This window comes from Rousettus aegyptiacus, unplaced genomic scaffold, assembly GCF_014176215.1.
Source record: "Rousettus aegyptiacus isolate mRouAeg1 unplaced genomic scaffold, mRouAeg1.p scaffold_m13_p_12, whole genome shotgun sequence".
NCBI lineage: Eukaryota > Metazoa > Chordata > Mammalia > Chiroptera > Pteropodidae > Rousettus > Rousettus aegyptiacus.
This window is the reverse complement of record NW_023416287.1, coordinates 34,222,309-34,247,387: the sequence shown is the minus strand read 5'-3', so window position 1 is coordinate 34,247,387 and position 25,079 is coordinate 34,222,309. Positions and strand designations below refer to the sequence as shown.

The 25,079-nt window shown below is 43.6% G+C and overlaps 1 protein-coding gene and 1 non-coding gene across 2 annotated transcripts in view; one reads left to right on the top strand and one right to left on the bottom strand.

Moving 5' to 3' along the window:
• The window catches only part of BFSP1 (beaded filament structural protein 1), a 32,927-nt gene extending 8,130 nt beyond the window's left edge, over positions 1-24,797 (top strand). The window contains exons 3-8 of the mRNA XM_016164896.2: positions 4,845-4,940; positions 7,500-7,592; positions 11,699-11,806; positions 19,286-19,506; positions 21,768-21,853; positions 23,677-24,797. Of these exons, the coding sequence (XP_016020382.2) occupies positions 4,845-4,940; positions 7,500-7,592; positions 11,699-11,806; positions 19,286-19,506; positions 21,768-21,853; positions 23,677-24,641 (1,569 nt within the window). The 3' untranslated portion in view covers positions 24,642-24,797. The remainder of the gene's footprint in view (positions 1-4,844; positions 4,941-7,499; positions 7,593-11,698; positions 11,807-19,285; positions 19,507-21,767; positions 21,854-23,676) is intronic.
• On the bottom strand, positions 9,203-9,309 carry LOC118610139. The gene has a single exon (XR_004953798.1). It is a non-coding gene; the product is annotated as a U6 spliceosomal RNA (small nuclear RNA).
• Positions 24,798-25,079: the final 282 nt, after the last annotated feature.

The following is a 25,079-nucleotide window of genomic DNA, read 5'->3' as shown; positions in this document are numbered from 1 at the left end:
ACACGTCCAGCACCTTGCTCCAGGCCAGCCTGAGCACCGAGAAGGAAAGTGACTGGAAAATTTTGGAAAGGATTTCGAATTCCAGGGTCAAAGAGTTTGTTTTTTTTAAAAAATTGAGCCTTAGTTAATTAGAAATTTTAATGAACTTGAATACCCATTCTTTAGCATCGTTTTTTTGTTTGTTTTTTAGTGGGGCTCTTTAGAGGTTGAATTTGGGCCTGCATGTAAATACAGGCAGTGGGATTTCTAACGGATTTTAGTAGCTCTGTGAATGGGTTAGCAAGGCTGATTTTTCGAGGCTACATTGGATTCTAGTTATTTCTCTAGTCCGTTTCTGAAAAGTGCTCTCAATCAGTGGCTCAGAAACTTTAGTGGGCATCAGCATCACCTGGAGTGTGTGTTCAAACACCGATGCTTGGGCCCTGACCCTAGAAATTTATTTATTTCCCTGGTGGTATGGTGCAGGGGCCACACTTTGAGAACCACAGACCTAGTTCTCAAACACACAATATCAGGGTTGGAATGTTTCCTAAAATTAGGCTATTGACCAGAGTCTCAAATCAGAAAAATCTGGATGCTTATGCTGGTAGAGCTTTTGAAAATGCAGCTGACAGCATCCAAAGCATAATAAAAACACAAGCGTCTACACATTTCTGAGTTCTGGTGCAAACAAAAGAAAACACTTCCAAATGCATTCTCCTCAACATATCGGCAACTGCACATTCCAGTTGCACATACTCACCTTTGGGAGTTTTCTGGGGCAGTTGATCAGATGATTGTCTTCAAAGCAAGAGAATGTGCTTGCAGAAGCATCTGGTTAATCTCTATTTTAAGGACAAATATTGGCTGGCTTTTTATTATCCCTATGAGCAGTTTTAAAGGCTTGGCCGATAGGACATAAGAGTGGTTGTTTTATCATGATCCTAAGAAAGAGATGGGGGAAGAATGGCAGGCACCTGGCAGGATAGGATCAGGACTCAGCGCTCAACTCTTGTCTAGTAGAGAGAAGCCCAAGAGTCTAGTCCCACGGTCTTCTGTTAACCTCCATTAACTATCTTTATGATCCACAAGATCAATCTGGCCCCAGCCTCCCCTAGTCTCTGAGCTGTGTTTGGCAGAGTCCTCAGGTTTCTTGGAGTTGCTCAAAGGGGCTCTGAGTGAGAAGGGTTGCTGGGTGGATGGGGTTCCTGTCCCCTCATCATGTCCTTCAAGAAGAGCATCTGTGTTTTACCTCTATACATTGGCTTCCTGGAGATATTTTGTTTGAAGGATGACATATGTGGCTTAAAAAAGACCCTAGAGGACCAAGTGATCTCTAGGGTCTCTTCTATTTCTAAAATTCTGAGTGTTTGATTTCTTTATAAGCAATTAAAAAGGGTTCTTGAAACCCTATTTCCAGTTCTTCAGCTCCAGTAACAGTGGATAAATTGTGGATGAATTTTAGGTAGAAATTAAGATGTTTGAGAATCTCCTCCCCCCATCCTCAGCAGTCTTAAGAGGGGCGCTAGGGGAGGGGCACTAGGGGATAAGATGTTTGAGAATCCCTTCCCCTGTTAGGGGATGGGAGAGGGTAGAATAACATCCAGAAGGACTCAACTTTTCACCCAACACTCCGTCTGCCCCAAATTTAGCTTTGCCCCTAAGGGGTGTCCCATCCCCAGAGCTAAGAATCACTTTCACAAGGGACCACTGTCCCTGATGGGAGTGGTGCTATGTCTCCAGACATTTTGATTTCCCTTCCCATTAATGTGGGCTTGGTAGGACTGTCAGTCAAGACGATGGTCTTGTAACCATGTTGGCCATCACAACGTGCTCTCAGAAACATTACTCCTGAGGCTTAGAGATGAATTCATTTGGTGCTGGGTCATTCCGAGGGCAGTGCCACTAACTCCTGCTGCTCAGGTTCCTGGGACTGTCCTGGTTTCTGTCCTTCCTGAGGCCTGGCTGTGTTTTCTTTGGGGTCCATAATTTATGGGGTCCATACCAGTATCTCTCTGGTTCCTCAGCCCTTTCCCATTACCGGAAAGGGACCAAGGCTTTCTTTTCATCACCATTTCTCTCACTAAGGGACTTCACCAGGCTTTTGTGATAATTTTGGGTACTTTAGGAAGCCAGACATCAGGAACTCCAAGTGGCCCACCCACTTTCCTTGGGGAATTAATGCCTTATTTGCACATGGGCGTAGGTGAGTTTCCCATCTTCCAGAGGTGGGCAGCATGCATCCTCTGAAAGCGGAAACACTACTGTTGAGTTTTCATTGAACTCTGTGTAACTGTCCTTGAGGACTTATCATTAAGTCCCCACAATGGTGAACTCCTGAAAGTAAAGCTCATTAAAAGTCAGTGACTCATTAATTTATTAATCCAAAGAATGACTTCAGAAGTCAAACACCCACAGTTGGATTTCACATTAATTTATTCAGATAATTCAGAGCCCTGCGCCTGGAAACCTGCGACCTGTTTTGTAATTTGGTTCATTCTTTTACTTCTGATTAAAGGAAAAAACAAAAAATCTTCAGACCATGTGTAGGTCTTTCAAAGGGTGCAATTTTACCACATGCTCTTGCTTCTCCCTGTGGGCAGTGGAGACCCAGCTCCAGGGTGAGAAGTGAGCAGAGCCTTAGAGAAGGCAGACAGGAGAGAGTCCAGGGGCCACGGGTGAGGAGCTAGCTCTGGACCTCGAGATCCTCTCTTCCTTCCATCTGAAGGTTTGCTGCCTCATCACCCGGTGTTGGTATCCCCGGTACCCATGAAGGGATTTCGAGATCTTCAGAGGAAAGGATTTGGTAACTGAAAATTAGAGTACAGAGAGACTTGGAGAATTCATCCTAGAGCAGAAACCTGGAGGAGACATTTAGGAAGAATGAGATGCCCAACTGTGCCTTAAATTAATCCTATAGAGCTGTACTGTCCAGCCCAGGAAAAGCCACACATGCCTGGGGAGCGATTGAAATGTGGAGAGTTCAAGTTTCAATGTGGTATGAGTTTAAAGCACACACTAAGCTCCAGAGACCTAGCCTGAAAAAAGGAATGTAAAATATGTCATTAATAACTTTAAAAATATTGATCGCATCCTGAAGTGATAGTATTTTGAGTACATTGGGTGAAAGAAAATAATAAAATTACATCTACTTTTTATTTTATTTAATAGGGCTACTAGAACATTATTTAAAATTATGCCTGAGGCTTGCTGTATTAGAATAACTTAATTAATTTTTACTTATATAAATTCATGCAAAAAGGAATGCTTTAATATACATTCCTAACAGTTGCAGATTGACAGATTTGATCTTGTAGAAGAACTCTTAAGTTCTTTAAGATAAACTCTAAACTCTTTGGCAGATGAAGTAGCTTCAGAGGTTTGAGTTGGGTAAGCGTTAACCAGACCTCTATATTCTTGTTGATGTTTCAGACCAAATTCACACAGGTGTATGTTTCTTAAATAAGAATTGATTCTGCTGCATGCCCCCAAATTTTATACAACCTGTTTTCTAAGCTCAATGAAGTCTATGCTTTTTGATATTTTAGGTGCTAAGGCAACACTTTGCATGACAGTCTCATTCAGGGCAGGTGATCCAACAGAGTCAGAATCCTGTTATCTATTGTCAGCATCAGACGATCACATATCTTCCCACACCAGTGGTCTTTTACAGGAACAAGGTTAAGGAATCAAGTGCCTTTCCTAAGAGTGCAGGCACAAGGCCTCTCCGGAACCTAAACCCTATTAGTGCAAGGGTGGAAATCTCTCAAAATATCTTGACTGTCCACATACTTAGCTGTCTTAACACTGTTCATGTGAGGATGGAGAGTGTCTTAAATATTTTAGCCAAACCATGTATCTACTTCTTTTAATGAGAGCCTATTGCTAACATCCATCATGCTTTTCAACAAGTCATTAATAAGTCAGTAAAACTTCATTTAGCAAGGCCTCAGATATTGGCAGGTATGCGTGGCAGAGGTGTCTCACAGGAGTGGCAATCTTGAGGAACCCAGGTAAAGCTCACCTATAATATCACACTGGACCACTGAAATATTAAAGTCAATTCCAGTTATCACAGCACTATCTTATTAACTGCACAAACAGCTCTTCAACGTGTTTGGTTCATCTGAACAAGATCAATGAATGAAAAATAGGTGACTTATCAAAAAGTTTGGAGAAAACATTCCATCTTCTGTCATAAATGCCATTTCCAACTTTAGAGGAGCAAATGCTATTCGCCACAGCAGTCATTCAGAAAAAATGCATTTTGTATTAAAGATACATGGCCTCAGAATAAGAGAGAACAGTCCTTGGGATAAAACTATTAAAATAGAGTTTTCACTGTTAAGAGAAAGCTGTTTCTTAGTTTTTGAAACTCAACTCACCAATGATGAGATATAGAACGAATGTAGATGTAATTTAAAACTTAAGGTTATTAGTATGTAAATAGACCCTACTTGGCACTATTGACATTTTGGATTGGAGAATTCTTTGTTGTGTGGAACTGCCTTGTGTATTACAGGACATTTACCAGCATCCCTGGCCCACTAGATACCAGTAGTAACACCCCACCCCCCAAGTGGTGACGATTAAAAATGTTTCCAGATGTTGCCTAATATCCCTTGGGGACAAAACTCATTCCTCATTGAGAACTACTATTTTTAACCAGGTCTAATGCACTAACCTTGTACCTGCCTCATTAGAAATGCAGAATCTCAGACCCTCCCAGACCTCCTGAACAGCAGTCTGCATTTTAAGAGGACCCCAAGTGGTCCATGGGCACATACACCTGGTGGTCACACACTGATGTGAGATGCCTCCACCGTGAGCTCCGCAAGCCTGGCGTTGACTCTTTCCCATTGCAGGAAGCTGATGAAGCCTTATTGCATAACCTGCGCCTTCAGATCGAAGCCCAGTTTCTACAAGACGATATCAGTGCGGCAAAGGACAGGTACAAAAAGGTAACCACGACCCTTCTGAAGCCCTTCGCCCAGATGACCCAGTTCGGGTTTGTCCAGACAAGTTGGGGGCACTTGTGGTTGAAAGGTGAGACTGCTAGATCATGTTACTTTTGCGTGCATTGCCCCTGAACCAGTGGGTAATGGGTTGGTTGCTGGACACCTCTTGGTGAGTGAACATAGAGGAGGAGGCAATAATTGTGTGTGTGTGTGTGCGTGTAGGGGGGAGTGTTGGGAACTAATAATTCTATAGTACATTACAGTTTACAAAGTGATTTTACATAGATCTGTCTTGATTAAGGTAAAATCTGTCAATTGTTTCAGCTCAAAAATGGAAGAAATGCAGAAAATGCTATATATATAATCTTTTAACTCTGCCTCTGAGCCAGTAAATTCAGGGAATACATGGCATTCAGGAGCCTCCTCTCATGTAATGCTTTGCTCTGCCCCCAACCCTGGCCAGCTTTTCACAGGCCTTACCCTTGGGGGCGTTGGTGTACTGCAAAAATCAGATCCCAGAGCTGTGTGATTATTGGGATGTGGCCTAACCATTCTGAGCTGCTTTATTTTCAAAAGCAGATATCAGACTGTTGTCCACAGAGCTGTGTGGTTAACTGAATGCTGCGGACCTGTGGCCACGACCCTCAGGGCTGACCTCTCCAGTGGGTTCTGTCCTCCCTCCAGCTGCCAGTATCTGCAGCCCTCCCTCAGGATTTTATCTAGGCGATGGAGGGCTGTTCCACCTCACAGGAAGTGCTGGAGACTTAACATCTGGGCAGCAGCCCTGGCCGGTGACTGATGTGAGTTGGCGGTTATGTCCCCCAGCTCCCTCTCTCGCCACCCCACTCTGTTGCTCATGTTTCCTGGCACATTTGCTCAGCTAAACTGTTTCACTCAGATTCCTCTCTTGGGGTCTGTACTTCATCAGTGGGGGCTGTTATAGCAAAGTACCATGGATTGGGTGGCTTATAAGCAACAGAAATTTATTCCTCACAATTCTGGAGGCTGGGACACAGAGATCAGGATGCCAGCATGGTCAGGTTCTAGCAAGGTCCTCTTCTTGCCTTGCAGATGGCCACCTTCTCCCTAAGTGCTCACCTGGCCTTTCCTAGGAGCATGTACATAGGAGAGCGAGTGAGCAAGCTCCCTGGTGCTTTTTATAGAGGTGCTAACCCCATTGCGGGCCCTCCTCATGACAACATCTAAATCTAATTATTTCCCAAACATCCCACTTACACATACTATTCCACTGGGGGTTATGGCTTGAACGTGTGAATTTGGGAGGGACACAGTATTCAATGTGTAACAGTCTACTTCAGGGGAAACCCAGACTGAGGTAATGTGATAATACAGGTGAAGCACCTGGTGCACCTGGAGCTTGGCAAACGCTCGGCAAGTATTAGATTCCCTGTACCTGCTTCAGCATAAAGGCGGCCCTGTTGCTTTGCGTTGAAGGAATATTTCCCCTCCCTTTGGCTTCCTCCAACTTCCCTCACACAGGAGGGTCCAGTCTGGTCCCTCTTCTGCTCCTGCCTCTGCTGTACTTTACTGGAATCCTGGGAACAGTGCTTGGGGGCAGTTTCTAAGAAGCTAAAAACATTCTTCAGAGCCATTTAAGAATAATGATAATAAGCACTCACACATGATGCTTTATCCCATTGGATCTCAACAACAGCCTCATGAGATAGTGTCTTAAGTCAGCAGAGCCTGAGGTGGTGATTTTTGTGTGACTGCTATATGGGTGGAGAGCATCCAGGAGAAAGGGAGGGAGGAAGGGGAGTGGGATAGCACAGGGGTAGGAGCTAAGCAGGAACCTGGGCTCTGCTGGAGCCTCAGCCTGGTCCCACCATAGGGGTGGGGGTTCTGGGGCATGAGTCACAACACAAGGTTGTTCCTACCTTGAGACAAGAGGGTTGGTTTCTTGTACTTCTGTGCCAATGAGTCCCTGACCTGGATTGGGATTGAGGCAGGATTTGGGGCAAGTTTTGTAGCTTCCTGGACAAGATGACTATTGTCTGGCCAGGGGCAGTTCTCTGGAGAGAGGGCAGCTGTGTGATGTTATCAGTCCTTAGCACAGAGCTGGGCACAGGTGTTCTTCAGATTGTTATCCTACTTTTATAGAAGAGCCTGAGTTTTAGAAGGTATAAATAGCTTGCTTGAGGCCTCACACAGCTAATAGGTGATTTAATCTGGGACCGACTGACCAGATTCCATCCTTTGAAGTCCTGTTCTGTGTCAGAAAGGGTCCTTTGTACCTTCTGGGGCATCTTTGTCCTTCATTTCTGCTTTTTTCTCATACTTCTGCCGCCCAGGGCTCTGTGAAGACAGCAGCAAAGCATCTGTTTAACTGAAGGGAAATGTCAAAATAAACCAAGCCTCAGTTTATTTATCTGCCCCATTGTTCTAGTGAAGATTAAAGATGTAAAGTGTCCTCTGCACAGGTCGGGGCTGTCCTAGTTGTGACGGTAAAACCTGTGAAAGCCTTCATCCCTGTGGTTATTTGATCCTGGAGGGTCTCCGGAAGCTCAGATTTTAATGAGAATGCTTTCTTTCCTCCAACAGAATCTTCTGGAAATTCAGACCTATGTCAGCATCCTGCAGCAGATCATCCAGACCACCCCTCAAGCGTCTGTAATTACAGGTGGGATGCGGGAGGTAAGAATCGAAGCCCTGGCTGCAGGGGAAAGCACATTTGAAGATTGTTCTGACGTCTTTGTGGGGCTAGTTACAGGTACGCAGAGAAAGGCGGCAGGCCAGACTGCGTGGAGCTGCAGTGGGTTCCCTCCGCTCCACTTCTTTACGTTCACATTTAAAGTTTTCCGTTCTACTACTCAGATAGTGAACACTGCTCTTTAGACATCTAAGGACGTAAACTGTGACCCTGGCCATTTTCTTAGGTGTTTTCCTTGAGAATCGTGGGTTGTTCTTCCTGGTTAGTTTATAAGAAAACTGCCAGGCTGTTTCCCAAAATGGTGTCTCCTTGTTGCATCCCCCCCAGCAACGTGGGGGAGTTTCGTTGGCTTTGTGCCCTTACTAGCACTATGTGTGTCAGGTATTTATTTACTTTTGCTCATTGCTCTTCTGATAGGTATGCCGTGCATCTCGCTTGGGTTTTAACTTCATCACCCGATGACTAATGATGTTGTGCATCTTTGCATGTGCTTATTTGCCATCCATGTATCTTCTTTTTTGGCATATCTGCTCAAGTCTTTTGCTCATTTTTTAATTGGGTGGTTTGTTTTCTTAATCCTCTTATCTATTTGACTGTAAGTTTTGAATACAGAGAGTCTCAGATATTAGTGACTATATTTTCAGGGACAGGGTCTGCTAATGATTATGTGAGTCTGGCATGAAAACTCTCTGGAGAGGATAGAGATTATCGAAGCCAACTTTTTAAAAATGGGGATTTGGATGTGAAACATTTTCAATATAATGTTTCATGTTCCTTCTTCACTTAGCTCTCTAATTGCACAAAAGGATATCAATGTATTTTTTTCTTAATGTGTTTTATGGGACTTTGTGATGCATAATATGATACATATAAACATACACGATAAAGAATGCAGATTAAAACAAAAATGTCATGTGTTTCTTCTCCAGAGGTTGTAGTAGTCTGGTACTGGGTTTTGTGGACTGGTCCATGGATACGATGCTTTTTGTTTGTTTGTTTGTTTTTGGTAAGGATCACTTAGAATAGTGGTTCTCAACCCTAGTGGCACTAGGAATTGCCCAGGAGTCTGCCCAGACCACAACCCAAGTCAGTTGGCCACCTGTATAACCGGTGGGCTAGGGCAGCTGACCGCGTGAGTAGTTTTTGTTTTAACTTAATTTTTTTTTTAATATCAAAGCTTAAGAAATTTCCAAACTTGCTTTTGAAGACACTATTGAACTGTACCAAATAACATCTAAGAGGCAGGAAAGTCTCTTTTTTTCGGCCTTCATGGGACAGTTTTTGTCCACCAATGATCATTTCAGGTTTCTACTTTCCTCAATGTAACCGAGGTTGCTACAAAGGCCTAAATTAGCTTTTCCTAAAGCTTTACTTTTCTTTGTCAGAGATTTCTTTCCAGATACCTCATTTTTATTTTGCAAACACATTTTTTCCCTCTAATTCAAAGGTGTTTTATACCAGAGCACTTTTTTTGCAGTAAATTAGGCATTGCTGCTATTTTTTAAAATTTATTTTTATTTTTTTAAGTTTATCGGGGTAACATTGGTTAATGCAATTATGTAATTTTCAGGTGTACATTATAATTTGAAATCTAAAAACTATGGAACGTGTCACGAATTTGCGTGTCGTCCTTGCACAGGGGCCATGCTAATCTTCTCTGTATCGTTCTGATTTTAGTATATGTGCTGCTGAAGCGAGCACCAGAGCACATTTTAAAAATCATGTCATCTGCTTCATGTAACAAAATTCTGAGTTCTAAGACTGGGGAAACTGATTAGGCTTCTTCTGAGGGCTTCACTCGTTGGCCTTGCAAACCGCAGACCCACTGGGTGAGAATCTGCATTTTAGCAGTATCCCCAGGGATCCATGTGCACGTTAAAGGTAGAGAAGCACAGATTTAGAAAGAATCACATTCTTGATTAATCTTAGCTTAAAAATTCTACATATGAGTTAAATGGTCACTTTCAGGTTGTGTCATTGACTGTTATACCATCCTAGAAAATGTGTGTCACATTTGCTCAAATGAGGATGCAATTAGCATTGCTAATTATAGGAACACAGGTCAGCTGGTTAATGTGTCAGTAAGCATAATGCCAGTGCCCTATAGTCAGAGGCCACTGGGGACAGGCCTGTGGTTACATAAAGCTGGACTTATTTTTCACTGCAGGAAGGGAGGGTGTATCCTGTGGAGACTTGCAGGGTGTCTCAGTGTGTTAGGTGATCTGCGGGAGGGGTCAGGTAACAGGCCCTGCTCTGGGTTGGATGCTGACAGGAGGGAGATGGTCCTATGACCAAGTGTCCTGATAATTTGTGTCTAGGAGGCAGGGGAATGGAGTGTGGCTAAAGCTGTGCCTGGAAATTGAACAGCATCACTTGTGTTCCAGGAGAGCAGACATTGGCCATTTTTGTGGTTACATAGTAGTCTTTTGGTCTGAGCTCAGACAAAATTACAAGGGGTCTTATTTCTGTCTCATTCACCCATGGCCCCAGAGCGACATCTTCGGATGTTGGGTGTGGCATTATTTATAAGTAGGGAGCATCATGGCCTGGCAGTTAGTTCCAGCTACTAGCTGACAGCTTCAGGGCTATCTCCCTTCATCTTCAATTAGTATCTGAGGGCTGTGGGCAGGTGTGGGAGGGATGTAAGATGAGTAGGAGCTGGGCAGTCAGAAGAGGTGGGGCCAGGCAAGCAGGCAGGGCACTGGCGGGAAGCAGTGTAATGTATTTACACTGGATCCGCTTCTATCCTGAGGCTGCGGGTCTAGGATGTGTGGTATATCTCCATATACTATATGTCCTCCATACTGATAACCAGGGGCACAAGTCCCCTTCTGCTCCCAGCTACCCCTTTGTCTGCAACTTTGAGGCAGGGAGGTGGGGACTGAGATAAAAAGAAACAGAGGACAGAGACAGATTGAGAGAACTGTGAGAGACTGAGAGCTTGTGTTCCTCTGTGCACCGAGAAACGCAGGAATAAACACATGCAGTCGAGGACGTTCTTCTGCAGTTATGTCTCAAGTCTTGCCTTCTGCGTGGAGTCAGACCATAGGACCAGACGCACACTTCCTCTTTAACCACATCCGTCTTGCTTTGGCTGGCTCTGCGTTGTTGCTGCAGCCACTTTACAGGGAGAGGCGGGGCTGTCCTAAACACATGGCCTTGAACATGTGAACTGGGCACATGCTTGTTTCTAACTTTACCTGGCTGTGAGGCCACGTTCTGTGTCAGAGGCACTACTCTTGAGCAGTCAGGCTTTTGCGAAGCAATTTGGATGTTTCTGAATAGACAGTGGAGAGGCTGATTGAGGGAGGATTTCCTTCTAGAACATTCTGTGGAGTGTTAGTAGGCAGTGCAGCTGTCTCACCAGGGCCCTGGCTTCTCTTGTGTTCCTTGGCTCCTGCTTTGCATAGCAGCATCTTGGCATAGTCGATGTCTCAGGGCTCAGACTGACCATGCCATCTGTATAGACACGGAGAATAGAGTCTCACAAGAGACTGCATTCTGCGTGCTTCTTTTGACAGAAGGGAAAGTGCCTTGTCCAGACTTTGTGGCACAACCAGCTCTAAAATGTGGGTCTCCTGACAACGTCTTCACATTTTACACTCACAGCATTTATGGTTCAGATGTTGAAGATGAGGCGAAAAGGCATTAGCAGTGGCCACCATGGGCCTGTCTTTGCTCTGGCTGCTCTAATGAATTTCACAGATTGGGTGGCCAGCAGATTCAGTTCCTGGTGTGAACCTGCTTCCTGACTTGTAGATAGCCACCATCCCAATGTGTTCTCATGTGACCTTTTATGGGGGGCGGAGAGGCATGTAGCACAGAGATAGAGCTCTGGTGTCCCTTTATTTTCTTATAAGGACACTACCCCATCCTGGAGACCCTACCCTCATTACCTCATTTAAACTTAATTACCTCTCAAAGATTCCAGCTCCAGGTACCATCCCATTGAGGGTTAGGGCTTTAGCATATGAATTTGGTGGGGACGCATAAACCTGTAGAACATAACCAGGCCCACACCTCTCACCCTTTTGGATTTTCTCACATGTCAAGTGTGTGTGAGTGCTGAGTCTGGCCCTCCTTTGTGCAGGAGAAGCTCCTGACTGAGCGGGAGGCAGCCGCCCTGCAGAGTCAGCTGGAGGAGGGCCGGGAGGTGCTGTCTCTCCTGCAGGCGCAGAGAGCCGAGCTACAGGCCCAGGTAGGCCCTACCCCCTCACGTCTCCATCTTGCTGTCGGGCTTCCAGGGTTTACAACATGTTTTATTCAGTGTCAGGTCCGTGCAGAGATGTGCACACATGGTCGGCTCAGTGATTCTCACAAACAACACATCTGTGTGCCAGCGCTCAGCCAGAAACAGCACTCTGAGTGGGATGACCAGCTGTCTGGCTTTGTCCTGGACCGAGGGGTTTATCAGGGTGCAGACTAGAAAAGTCCTAGGTGAACAGAGACGGTGGGTCACACTAATTCCTGGCCCCTCAGAGAGTGCCCTCACAGGCCCTTCCCCACCAAGGGTAAGGCTGTAAAATAAGTCCATTTTTGCCCAGTTTAAATTCGTTTTTAAAAATAAGAAATGGATATATGTTGAGATTTTTATTCCACACTTCCTTACATCTGTGGTTCCTGTTTCTCCTTTGACCTAAAAGTTCTCCTTTGGAATTTGGTTACAAACCTGGAAAAGAATAGTTATGTCAATGTTTGCTCAGCTCAGAATTTGTTAGCAGAAAGCTCATAATTCCACATATCCCATCCCCCTTTTTTGGAGTCAATTTTATTTTGGAAACTAAACTCAACAGAAAAGCTCAGTCCTGTTTCCATGGTACACCATTTTGGTGACCTGGTAGTGTGTGGTTTCCTCTGAGGTACTGAAAGGATAGAGGGAAGGTGTATGTGTGTGTATATGTGCATATTGTATATACGTGTATGTAAGTGTGTATATATGTGTGTAAATGCATGTATTATGTATGCGTGTATATGTGCGTGTGTATTGTGTGTGCATGCATATGCATGTGTATATATTTATGTATATGGATATATGTGTACGTGTGCGTGTGCATGTGTGATTGAGGAAGTGGATGCAAGCTCAGTCATTGTCTAGACCAGTGTTTTTCAAAACAATAGTTATAGCTCATTTTTGGGTTGTAAAATGAATTCAATAGAATTGACTGGAGTTGAAAAAGAAGAAATTGACACTAGGCCAAGATAGAATAAGAAAGAGTACTTGGCAATTAGAAAGGGATTTATTTTGTGACATCTTGTTTTTAATAAATATGTATATTTATATAAATACATATTCAAATAAATGCACACACATACATATTCATAAGATATGTATGGTTTATGATACAAAATGTGATTCTTCCTGTGGCCCTGGTGATAAAGTTGAAAAACACTGCCTTAGATACTGAGAAAGATGAAAGAATCCAGCCTGATGTGGTAAATTCCAGCTCCAGAGCAAAAGAATGTTTCTCCCTCTACATACACATATGTATTTGCTGAGTATGAAAAGGAAACATTTCATAAAGGATTAACCTATCTTCTGAGACCAGGAAATGGAACTGTCTGGTTGGCCACCTGTCCCCACCCATAGTTGCTGCAGAAAGACGTACTTGTCTTAGTCTGATGTCATTTTTTCTCTAAATCGGGGGCTTTACCTTTTCTTCTGTGCCATTTCCTCCTACTGGTAGTCTTGTGAAGCCCCTGGACTCCCTTCTCAGGAAAATGTTGAAGGCATGTAATAAAAATAAAGTCTATGTATAATTAAAAGGAAACCAATTCTATTGAAACAGTTATCAAAATGTTACCAAATCATATCCTATATAACAATATATGTACTTACATTAAATACAGTAGTCCCCCCTCCCATCCACTGTTTGTTTCACTTCGATGGTTTTAATTACCTGCAGTCAACTGTGGTCAGGAAATATTAAATAGAAAATTTCAGAAATAAACAACTCATAAGTTCTAAATTGTACATTGTTCAGAGTAGCGTGCCATCCCCCTCTGTCCCACCTGTGCTGCCTATGGTTAGGGCATCTGATTCTTCCACAACCTTCCACAGTAGAGGCCTAATGGTGAGCTCTCTGAACCAGCAGCATCAGCATCACTTGGGAACTTGTCAGAAATTCAAGTTCATCGGCCTGTCCCAGACTTACTTGAATCAGGAGCTCTGGAGTGGGGCCCAGCAATCTGTTTTAACAGGCCTTCCAGATGGTTACAAAGCTCAAGTTTGAGAACACTGGTCCACAGAATGGGGGACACAGCACCCATCCCTTTGAGGATGGCACTTATAGGTGGAAGAGAAAGGGCAGGCACTTCTGATTCCTTAAATTGCATCGACTGAGAGTTTCTGTGACAGGAAAGTGAGAACCCTCATATGTTATTTTGGAAAGTGAACCTCCTGGGTATCATTGCTAATTAAAGTTGCTTAGCACCATCTAGTGGTAGGTTTGGGTAAAACTATGTAATCAGTGAAGGATATATGACTTCTTTTTTTCCTTTGTGAAAAAAGACCTGGACTCAAAGGAGTCTGGGAGCCTAAGGAGATTGATGTAGGAGGTCGCCCCTCCAGATGTGGTTCACTATAAGGTGCTGTCTTGGGGTCCTGTTGACCGCTGCTTTGCAAAGGCAAGCCCCACTGCTATGCTTGAATACTTTTTTCATTCAACCTCTACTGCAAAGCTCCACGTGAGATTCAGGGGATACTGAGCAGAGCATGACATGGCTCTTGCCCTCAGCTGCTCACAGCTCAGTAGGGAGATGGCTATAAACCAGATGATATAACTGGTAAAAGCAGAAACACAATAGTCACCTTTGCTCAATATGAAGTTCAAATTGCCTCATGGCCCACACCTACCTGCTTCTCTCTCCAGTATCCGCTTGGCTATTCTTTTCTAAGAAGCTCTGGACTGGCTGTAGGCTGCTGTCTCTTCTCTTCTCCCTGGCTCCCCCCAGTATTTTCTTGCAGTTCCTGGTACCTGCCCCTTTGCTCATCACTACTCTTTCTGGAAGTTTCTTTTCCTCTTCAGTATTCAGGACTGGCCCCACTACCTCCAGGAAGCCTTCTCTGACACCCTCCAGTGCCCTTGGGCTGCTCCATGTGCTCCGTGGGCATGTAACAGAGCTGCCTTCCCTGCTGGACTGCGGACTCCAAGAAGGAGGGTCCATGTCTCATTCTCCGACAGCCAGGCTGATGCTGGATAACGCCTGACGCCTGTGCTAAGGTCACTCATATCAGGGACATCTTCCTTGGCTCCTTTGAGCTGGTGAAAGTAGGCTTCTTACTACATTCCCTGAACACTCCTCCTTGTGATAAATAGTTTAAATTATTGAACTATGAAGACCACAGTTTTATAAACCTGGTCAGCACTTCACTAGACGCTGTGGAACCTTAGTGGTCACAGGCAGAACCACGCAGAGCAGCTGTGCCAGTCACAAGTTGGAAGGCGCCTTTGAGTCATCCACCGAGCCTCCCTCCCAGGGCAGGCAGCTCTCCCACAGATCCCATCAGAGGACAGCAACCAACCAACCAACCGCTAGCTCGTGAGATATAAGAAACATTGTGTTTGCCCTGGTGGTCCAGAGGTTTAGATGACATTTTTCTCATTTCTGATTTTCCAATTCGTGACAACCCTTCACTATCCTATTTATGGTTTAAAAGTTTGCTAAGTGAATAGGCTCAGGGAGGGGTTTGATGGGGGTCATACAAGTCCCCTGTGTCTTCAGTGAGAATAGGCTTATGGTGCTTGCCTGTTGATCTGTGGGAATGGGGAGTTTTCCTGGGGCCTTGGAGTGTGTGTGTGTGTGTGTGTGTGTGTGTGTGTGCGTGCGTGCATGCATGTGTGCTTGTGTGTAAGCATGCACACTGGTCCCCTGCAGCTTGGAAGGAGACTGAAAGAGGAATGTTCGTGATTTCTGGAAGTATCTCAGAGCCTGTACAGGTGAGTCTGAATCTTGCTGTTGTATTTATGGCCAAGTCACTGCCTGTGTACCTCAGTTTCTTCATTTGTAAAGTGGGAATAATGTCAGCCCCTCCCCCATAAGGTTGCGAGGCTGATGAGTTGATCTATGTCAGAACTCACTTATACAGCCATTACTCCCGCTCTGCGCTGGGGAGCTCATACCCAAAAGGTAATAGAGTCTCTTCATACTTAATCTTTTCTTTTTTTCTTTATTCTGAAGTATTTCAAACATACACATGGTCTCTCTTACATCACCTAAACGCCTCCCACACCCCATGTAATTCTGAAACAATCCCAGACACCATGTATCTTATTCAGCAACACTTCAATGTGTATCTCCAAAATATTAGTGTTATTTTTATAGGCTGCAAAGTGAACCTTTAAAAATGAACACCAGTTCTTTAATATCACCAAATGTCCACTGAGGGATCAGATTTCCAATTGTCTCATAATTTTTAAAACTGAGGTGGTAATTCCATATAATGTCGCCCTCTTCAATGCACAATATATCTTTTTGACAAACACATACAGTGCTATAACTACACCTACAATCAAGATATAGGACAGCCCCCTCACCCCAAAATTCCCTCAGCTGTCCTTTTCTGGTCAACCTCTCCCGTCACACCCCCTGGCAACCGCTGAATCTGTTTTCTATTTTTCTGGTATTGCCTTTTCCAGGTTGTCATGTAAATGGAATAAGACTGTGTTGTCTTTTCCACAATTTCTTCCTTTAAAGTTTGTTTGAATTGGGGTCCAAATAAGGTCCACATTGTAAAGCTTGTTTGAATTGGGATCCAAATAAGGTCTATACAGTGTAACTGGTTTATATGTCTCTGAAGTCTTTTTTTTTTTTTTTTTTTTTTAGGCAGGGCGACCCTTGGTTGACCTCACAGGTTGCAAAGACCTTGTCAGTTTACAATCCTTCCTTCCTTCCTTCCTTCCTTCCTTCCTTCCTTCCTTCCTTCCTTCCTTCCTTCCTTTATCTATCTATCTATCTATCTATCTATCTATCTATCTATCTATCTATCTATCTATCTATCTATCTACAGTACCTGATTTTCCTAAGTGGTCTCCTATCCAAGTACTAACTATGACCGACTCTGCTTAACTTCCGAGACCAGATGGGATTAGGTTTGTTCAGGGTGGCATGGCCATAGACTTGAAGTCTTTTAACCTACAGGTTCTTCTCCATTTCTCTTTTTTTTTTTGAAATTTGTGGAATATACATACTTTTAAAATCTGGGTGCTCCCGGCACCAGCTCTTTCCTGTACACGAGGGAGAAAGCTAAGCTTTGGTAAGAGGCAGTCACGTTTATCGTTCACAGCCTCCCTGCTGCCTGGTTGACACTGGGACCCCTGGCCCTGCTCTGGAACCCAGTTATACCAGCCAGCGTCCCGCAGGCTTAGTTCTTGGATCTGCTCTGTAGAAAAGGAGAGTCTGACTTCGGAGTTCATCCATACCCAGATAGCTTCTAGTCTCTGAGGTTCAAGCCTTTTAAATTTCTATTTCTTGGAAGCATTTCCTAGTGTGTGCAAAATGCTGGTATGGGTAAGAATATGGGACTGCAGCAGAAATTAGTGGGTATGCCTCTGTATTTGACATTACAGGTAACTGAATGGAGATTCCCCCCCCCCCCACTTTTATGAGAAAAGAAACCTGATCAAACTAGCTTAAACAATTTCATTTTGAAATAATTTTAGACTTCTAAAAAGTTGCAAAAATAGCACAGAGGTTTCCCACACACTCTTGACCCAGCTTTCTCAAATATTAACAACTTAACCACAGTACAGCGATGAAAGTGGGAAGGGTAACCGCATCATCCTAGTAATGGACTCAATTAAGATTCCACCCATTGCTCCACTAACATTTTTTCTGGTTGTGGATCCTGCTTGTATTTAGGTGTCATGTCTCCTTAGTCTCCTTCGATCTCAGACAGTGCACATCTTTCATGGCCAGGTATTTCATAGGATGTCCTACCATCTGGGCTTCCCTGACACATCCTGAGAATTAGGTTGAGGCTATGTGTTTGTGGCAGGAACACCACAGAAGCGATATGTCCTTCTCAGTGCATCTTATCAGGGAGCTTTGCACTGACAATGTGACTTGGATCACTTGCTTGAGGTGGTGTCTGCCATGTTTCTCCACTGTGAACATATTTTTTTCCCCCTCAACGGCACAGGATCTAAAAGGTAGATGATGATGTCAGAGCAGGGTGTATGGCAGGAACCAGGAACCAGGATCTGAGGCAGCAGCTGTCTCTCGTTGACATCTTCTCTTCCCACAGGTGCTCTTGTCTCTGTTTATCTTTGCCCTTCGGCTTCATTTCTCTGCAACTCTGAAGAATTGTCTTTCTCAGCTTCTTCATGCACATTATGAAAGATTGCCACTTTCAAATGGTGGCCTCAGACCCCAAGTTTATATGAAGCCGTCCGAACTTGCTTCTATTTTGAGATCCTTTTCCAAATTCCTGGGAGAGGAAGCATATGATAGACCAGCCTGAGTTAGGCCCAGCCCTGGTTCTAGTGCTCTGATCAGGGGAGTGGGGTCACATTGCTGCTGGGACCTTTCTCTAAGTGAGATGGGGCAGTCATCAGACAAGGGAATGACACGGGCTGGCAGACATCTTCCCAAAGTGTCTAGTGCATGTACCCCTCCTCCTCCCCACTGTCTCTCCTCTCCTACCTCCCCCCACCCCCCGCCACCCCCTTGCTTCTTTCCTGATGCAACAGATACATTTCTGAAGACCTTTGTAAGCTAGGTTTTCAAAAGCCATCACTTAGGGAACTTCACTATTCTAAGGCCACATCTGTATATAAAGTGAAGAATCAAATCATCATGGGAACAATTGTGCTCTAGATTGTCCAAGATGCATATTTAGCTGTTTGTGTGAAATGCCTTGTAGTGGACATACTAGAAGTTGAATTCAGATACCTGTCTAGACTCTCATTGACTCAAAAAGTGTGGTTCAGAGATCAGCGCCATCATGTGGGAGCAGGTTAGAAATGCAGAACCTCTGGCCCCTATGCCAGACCCACTTAGAGAGGACCTGCAGCTCATCAAAATCCTCAGGGAGTGCAGTGCACATTGCAGTTTGGAAAGTGCTGTGCCAGTGCTGCTTGTTGTATTTGTTTTTGAGGACCAATAGTGCATGTTGGATTCTTTTCTATTTGGGAAAATGAGATTATAAAAGAATTATGACTATGAATACTAAGTGTATAAATAAGTATACTATGGCTCTTTGTGCATTGTCAGAAGGTCTTAAAGTGAAAATAAGGCCACCTCTATTTTCCCCACTTTAATTTTGACTTCTCAATTAATATAGAAATAGTGTTTCCCTGAAATTACTTTATGTATACACAAGTGTGCACATGCATGCATACATACACATGCACATACACACATACATTTTAACTACCAAAACATACAGGTAACTACTGATCAGAAATCATGGAGAAAAATAGAGCATCATCATTAAAATAGGAACAAGGAAACTCTTCCTCCCTTAATGATTTCAGTAAAAATAACCTCTTCTCTGTTTAGTATGTGTTCTTCTTTTTACTTATTTTTTGGCTATCAGAATTTTGCTAACTCATTGCTGACAGAAAAACACACAAATAAAACAAAAGTTGAAATACTGAGTCTGGGTTCTCCCTGCCAAGTCTGGGTCTTAAGGGAGAGGGCACAGCGGGTTTCCTTACAGCTGTGTCTTTGCCCACAGACAGCAACCCTGGAACAAGCTATTAAAGATGCCCAAGAGTGTTACGATGACGAGATTCAGCTCTATAACGAACAGATTGAAACCCTGCGGAAGGAGATTGAAGAGACTGAGAGGAGCCTGGAGAAGTCTTCCTATGATTGCCGGCAGCTGGTGGTCGCCCAGCAAACCCTGAAGAATGAGCTGGACCGGTATCATCGGATCATTGAGAATGAAGGCAACAGGTGTGGTCACAGAGGAGCACAGCTGAGGGAGTGCCACTCTCTCCCTGCTGCCAGAGGCTTATATATTCCACAAATCTTTGTTGAGGGCCTCCCATGTACCAGTTTTAGGCAGTGGGGATGTGGCAGGGAATGAAACACAAAATCCATGACCTCATGGAGCTTGAATGATGAATGAATTTGTAACAGAAGGAGCATGATCTATGACAAGTGCTATGTGCTATTATGGCAGGGAAAAGGGGAATGGCGATGGGGATGTTGGTGGAAATGTTTGAAATTTTGAGTTTGGCAGTCAGAAGAGATCTCATGGAGAGGCTACTTTTGCTTCTCAGGCCTCTGAAGACAAAATCGTCTTAGCAGAGAGGATAATCAGTAGTATTTAATGAGATGCTGCAGGTGAGGTACCTTATACAGTACTTGATGCTGGACAAGTTCTCTGAGATGTTAGTATTATCACTGATGCTGCCAGCATGATTTTGCATGATTTTTATCATTTGGTTGGGTCTATAATGTGACTGTCAATATTGTCTGGTCTTGTCCATAATGGAGCTGTGACTTGCACTCCACTCACTTTAAGACAGCCGGGAAATACATCTCTGTCACTATCCCTATCCTCACCTCTACATTATCTACATCTATACCTTTACCTACACCTACATATACATCATCTATGCTTATACCTACATCTGCCTCTGTATCTACATCATCTACGCGTGTACATTGATGTCTACATCTACATTATCTACACCTACATCTATGTCTATATCACCTACATCTAGATGCACACCTTCACTTAAACCTACATCTGCATCATTTACATCTGTATCACCTAAATATCATCTATATCACATCATCTAAGTTAATACCTACATTTATATCTATATCTACATCATCTACATGTGCATCTGTACCTACAATTACATTATTTACACCTATATCTATATTATCCATGCCTACACCTACATCATCCACATCTACATCGATATTGTCTACACCTATACCTATATCTACATTATCTACATCTACACTTACATCTATGTCATCTCCATCCACATATAGCCTGTATCTACATTATCTAGATTGACATCTACATCTATACTGACATTATCTGTATCTATACCTACACCTACATCATCTATCTTTATACCTTCATGTATATATACATCTATACATAATCTGTATTAACTGCATCAACAGCTACATCATGTACATATACATCTATAACTACAGCTGCATTATTTGTACTGGCACCTACATCTAATCACCTACATCTGTGACGATGTGGATATCCATATCCATATCTATAATTACCATCAGAGAGTAGATTGGGGACAGCCACTCATATTTGGACTATGATTCTCTATTAAGTTGTGATTCCTTGATTTATTTTTGCTGATATTTTTAGGTTTAGACTGAATTAAAAGAGAAATACCCAGAAGTACCCCATAAGGAGCAGTTCTCTCTTTTTTTCTGGGTACTCTATTTTGGCTGCAAGTACTTGAATGTTTAACAAGAAAATCAAAATTTTGGGTTTTTTTCCTCCTCTAGTTATAGTCAATGTATCATGCATAATTCCAAATTATATTTATGTCACAGTGAATGCTTTATGCACACGTTTGCAAAAATAAATCTTGAACCGGCATTTAAATGTTCTTGTGCAAAATTTTTGTTTTGGAGGCAGGGCTTCACAAAAAGGTAACCAGATACTTCTTTCGTTGGTTCGTGTATAACTTCTAATTTTAATATACTAATTTCAAATCACTAGAAATGTTGCAAGCATAGAACAAAGAACTCATGAATACTCTTTGCTCAGCTTCACTAGTTTACATTTTGTTTAAATTGCTTTATATTTATTCTCTATGTATAATGCACATTGTTTTTAAAAAAAAAAAGTTGGAGCTATCGTACTCTGGTTGCCCTCAGGATGTTAGCCTGGGCTGGCCACTCTTTTATTAAAAACAAAAAACAAAAAGAGAACAAACACACTGTTCAACAGAGAAGTGGCATTTTTACGGTATAAGCAATCTCCACGTCCCAATTTTTCTATGAGTTTCACAGTTTATGGTTTGATCTCAAAGAAATGATCATTTCCTTTATATCCTCATCTAGTGTGTAAATATGTATGTGGTTCATGAGCAGTTCAATCTAGAGAAAGATTTTTTTCATTTTTGCTCTTAATTAGAGGGTCACTGTTACCCTCTGACCATCTGTTTGGCTTGATGCATTATCGATGGTGACCACCTCTTTCTGGTCCTTTCCGCCAGGCTGAGCTCCGCATTCATTGAAACGCCTGTCACTCTCTTCACCCCAGGCCATGGAGCCTCCCTCAGCCCTCTGCCCAGCAGGAAAGGTAATGCTCCCCATCCCCAGCTTCTGCTGTTTTCTGTCTTTGAAAAAATGGAAAAAAGAAAACCCAAAAAACAAGTGGCTCTCTTCATGAACTTAATATTCATGCTCCCTTTCAATCCATCTGGAAATTAAATGCTTTCAGGTGAGGTCTCCTTCTCTGCCTTGCTGATGTCTGCCCAAAAAGTTCACAAGGAGAGAAATCAGATGGGAGAGGGGGAATCAGGCAGACCTCCTTGGGAATGCATCACCAAATACATAACAAATTGAAGTAAATATTGAATTGTATCTCTCCCCCACTTCCCACCCCCCAAATTAAATGGACTATACAAAAGTGCTTAATCCAGCGTCTGGAGCAGAGTAAATATTCAATTACTGCTCCTTTTCTCTTCCATTCTCAACTGAGCAGAAGCAGCTTGGTTGGCAAGTGTGACTTCTGCCTTCAACATATGACCCTTTCGGGTTGATTTCAGACACCTGTGAGATGCCTAAACCTCCCTAATTCTGAACAAATGGTGTTCTGGGAGAAGAAAAGGTCATAATGTTGGTGGCCCATAGTTAGAGTGAGTGCCTTCAAATCCATGTGTCTCAAAGAAAGCTCAGAGGGGTTCGTGGAAATGGGGTTCCAGAGTTAGAATACTGTTGGAAGGGGCAGCAGTCCCCAGACACCCAAGGTTGCTAGCTCTAGAGACATGTGACCCGTGCACAGGGCACTGTACTCACAAGGGCTTAATGTTCCGCAACCAATGTCTTGAAATTCCTAATCATTTTGAACAGGGGCCCTGCCTTTTTCTTGCACTCGGCCCTGAAATTCTGTAGCTGGTCCTGTAAGCATCCCATCCTCCCATATTTGCTCCCAGCTGGCTTCTTTTGGTGGGTCCCACTCTGCACCCCCTTCTCCCTTGTGGCTTCATGGCCCCTTTCTGCCATTTCCTGATTACTCTGTTCTCTCATTATAAATCACACTAGATGCCCTTGCTTTGTCTGTCTTAGTCCTCTGGCTAATAGGATGAAGAAGATTTTGGGGATGAAAAAGTTAAAAAAAAAAATTACCACGTGAGTGAAGTAGAAAATCTTCATGGATGAGGCAGGGTTAGATTTTGTATGTTTCTTAAACTTTTAGTTTTTCCTTTTAGCTAATCTGAAGAATAAATATGGCCTAGGAAACGGGATTCCTGTTAGTTCTGTCATAATAGCATCACTTCCCATTTTTACCCAGGAGGAAAGGGATGCTGTGCAAAGGGTGGTCATATTTATTTAGCTTGGGACACATGTAAAAGGGAGCAGCCAGATGAATTGATATGATTCCCATGCCTAAGGCCATTCTGAACATGTCAGAGGTCCAGGCAGCTCTGCCTTCTCTCCTTTGGGGAAGTCCAAGGCAGGAATGACTTTGTGGAATGAGTTTCCATCATTTTGTCTATGGACCCAAATAGCCAGCACGAGCTCAGCAGGGAGTTGGGCTGGGACAAGAGCTGCTGCTCCCACTGAATATTATTGTAGTAGAATCACACGTCTCAGTAAATTGTACCCAATGGGATGGAAACTGTGAGTGTCAGATTAAGCAATGTTTTCCCTCCCCTTTGGAAGCCCAGAGGGGTCAAGTGACTCATTCAAAGTTGCACAATTGGTGGCAGAGCCGGGACCTCAACACAGGCCATGGATGCTACAGATCCAGGCCTTTTTCCCTTTTGCTTTGCCCCATTATTACTAAACCCACCCCAGTAGTAGGCGTTGGTCTCCAAGACAGCATAGTTTTCAGCGAATACATTTTCTTCCTCTTTCATTGACAATTATATTTGATTTATTGTCCATTTTTCTATTAAGATTTAGCCAGGGCTGTTCAGGATATAACAACGGCAAAACCAAGACAAAAAGGCCTCCCCAAGAACATTCCAAGGAAAAAGGAGATTATAGCTAAAGATAAAGCAGATGAAAGTCTGGAAGACACACCACTGAAAGGTCCAGAAGACACAAAGCCGGTGCAGGTGGTAGTTAAAGAAGGAGGTGAACCTAAGCTTGAATCAGAGGGCGAAGAAGCAAGTCCTCCCACCCTAGAAAAGGCTCCGGAGGACGTGCCAGATGGAGGGAAGATAAGCAAAGCCTTTGGGAAACTCTGCAAGATGGTCAAGGAGAAAGTGAGAAGCCCCAAGGAGCCTGAGCCCCCAGCTGACCTCTACACCAAAGGGCGGTATGTGCTGGTCTCCGGGGATGCCAGTTATGTGGACCCTGGATTCTGTTCCTCATCCATTCCAGCCAGGGGTGGAGTGGTTGTTTCCATTGAGAACGACTCTCTGCATCATGACAGTCCTGTGGAGCCCTCTCCTGAGCAGCCTGAGCCCCCTTTGGAGAATGGACAGGGAGGTCCACAAGGGAGAGAAGATGGACATTCACCCAACCAGCATACTGTGGACAAGGAGAATGAGATAGACACTGAAGAACTGAAAGGTCCCAGGGAGAAGCGTGATGGCCAAAAGAAGGATGAAGGGCCCAGGAGGCCCTGTCTTGTGGTCATACCTGGTCCAGAGGGACCATCCACACCCCCACCCCAAAAGCCTGCAGCCAGTCAGGGTGGATCTGAGGGACAGGGGTCTAGGAGCAGCAACCTGCAAGAGAGAAGCCCTCCCAGGACTTTGGCATATGAGAAAGTGGAAGTGATGGAATCCATTGAGAAGTTTTCAACTGAGAGCATTCAGACATATGAAGAAACTGCTGTAATTGTGGAGACCATGATTGAAAAGACAAAGGCAAACAAGAAGAAATTGGGAGAGAATGGCTCTGAAAATGCCTAGGCTCCATGGGAGAAATGTCTCTGGGCCACTGTAGGGGAAGTGCTTTTGATGTAGAAAAAATGATAAAAGAGTGAGGGTTCCTATTTGGATTAGACCATAATTGGCCCACCTGGCATTGCCAATGAAGCCTTAATTAAAAAGTTTTCTTTGCTTGCACATCGTTTGTCTGATTAACAGGTCCTTGGGAATGTAGGTGGATCAGCCACACTCAAGATAGGATGTTCTGTTAAATGGCCACCAAACTGTTCTTGTTTAGGAAAGAGACAAGCCCTTCATCATGGTTCATTGGGAAACTCACTAGAGACTCACAGGGTATCTGGATTTCACACACACACACAAATGATAGTTGATGGTATTGGCTCATGCTCAATGCATTTCAAGCACAAGCATATGCTCGCATGGAGTAGCATTTTGTAAGAAGTAAAATGATTAAAGCTA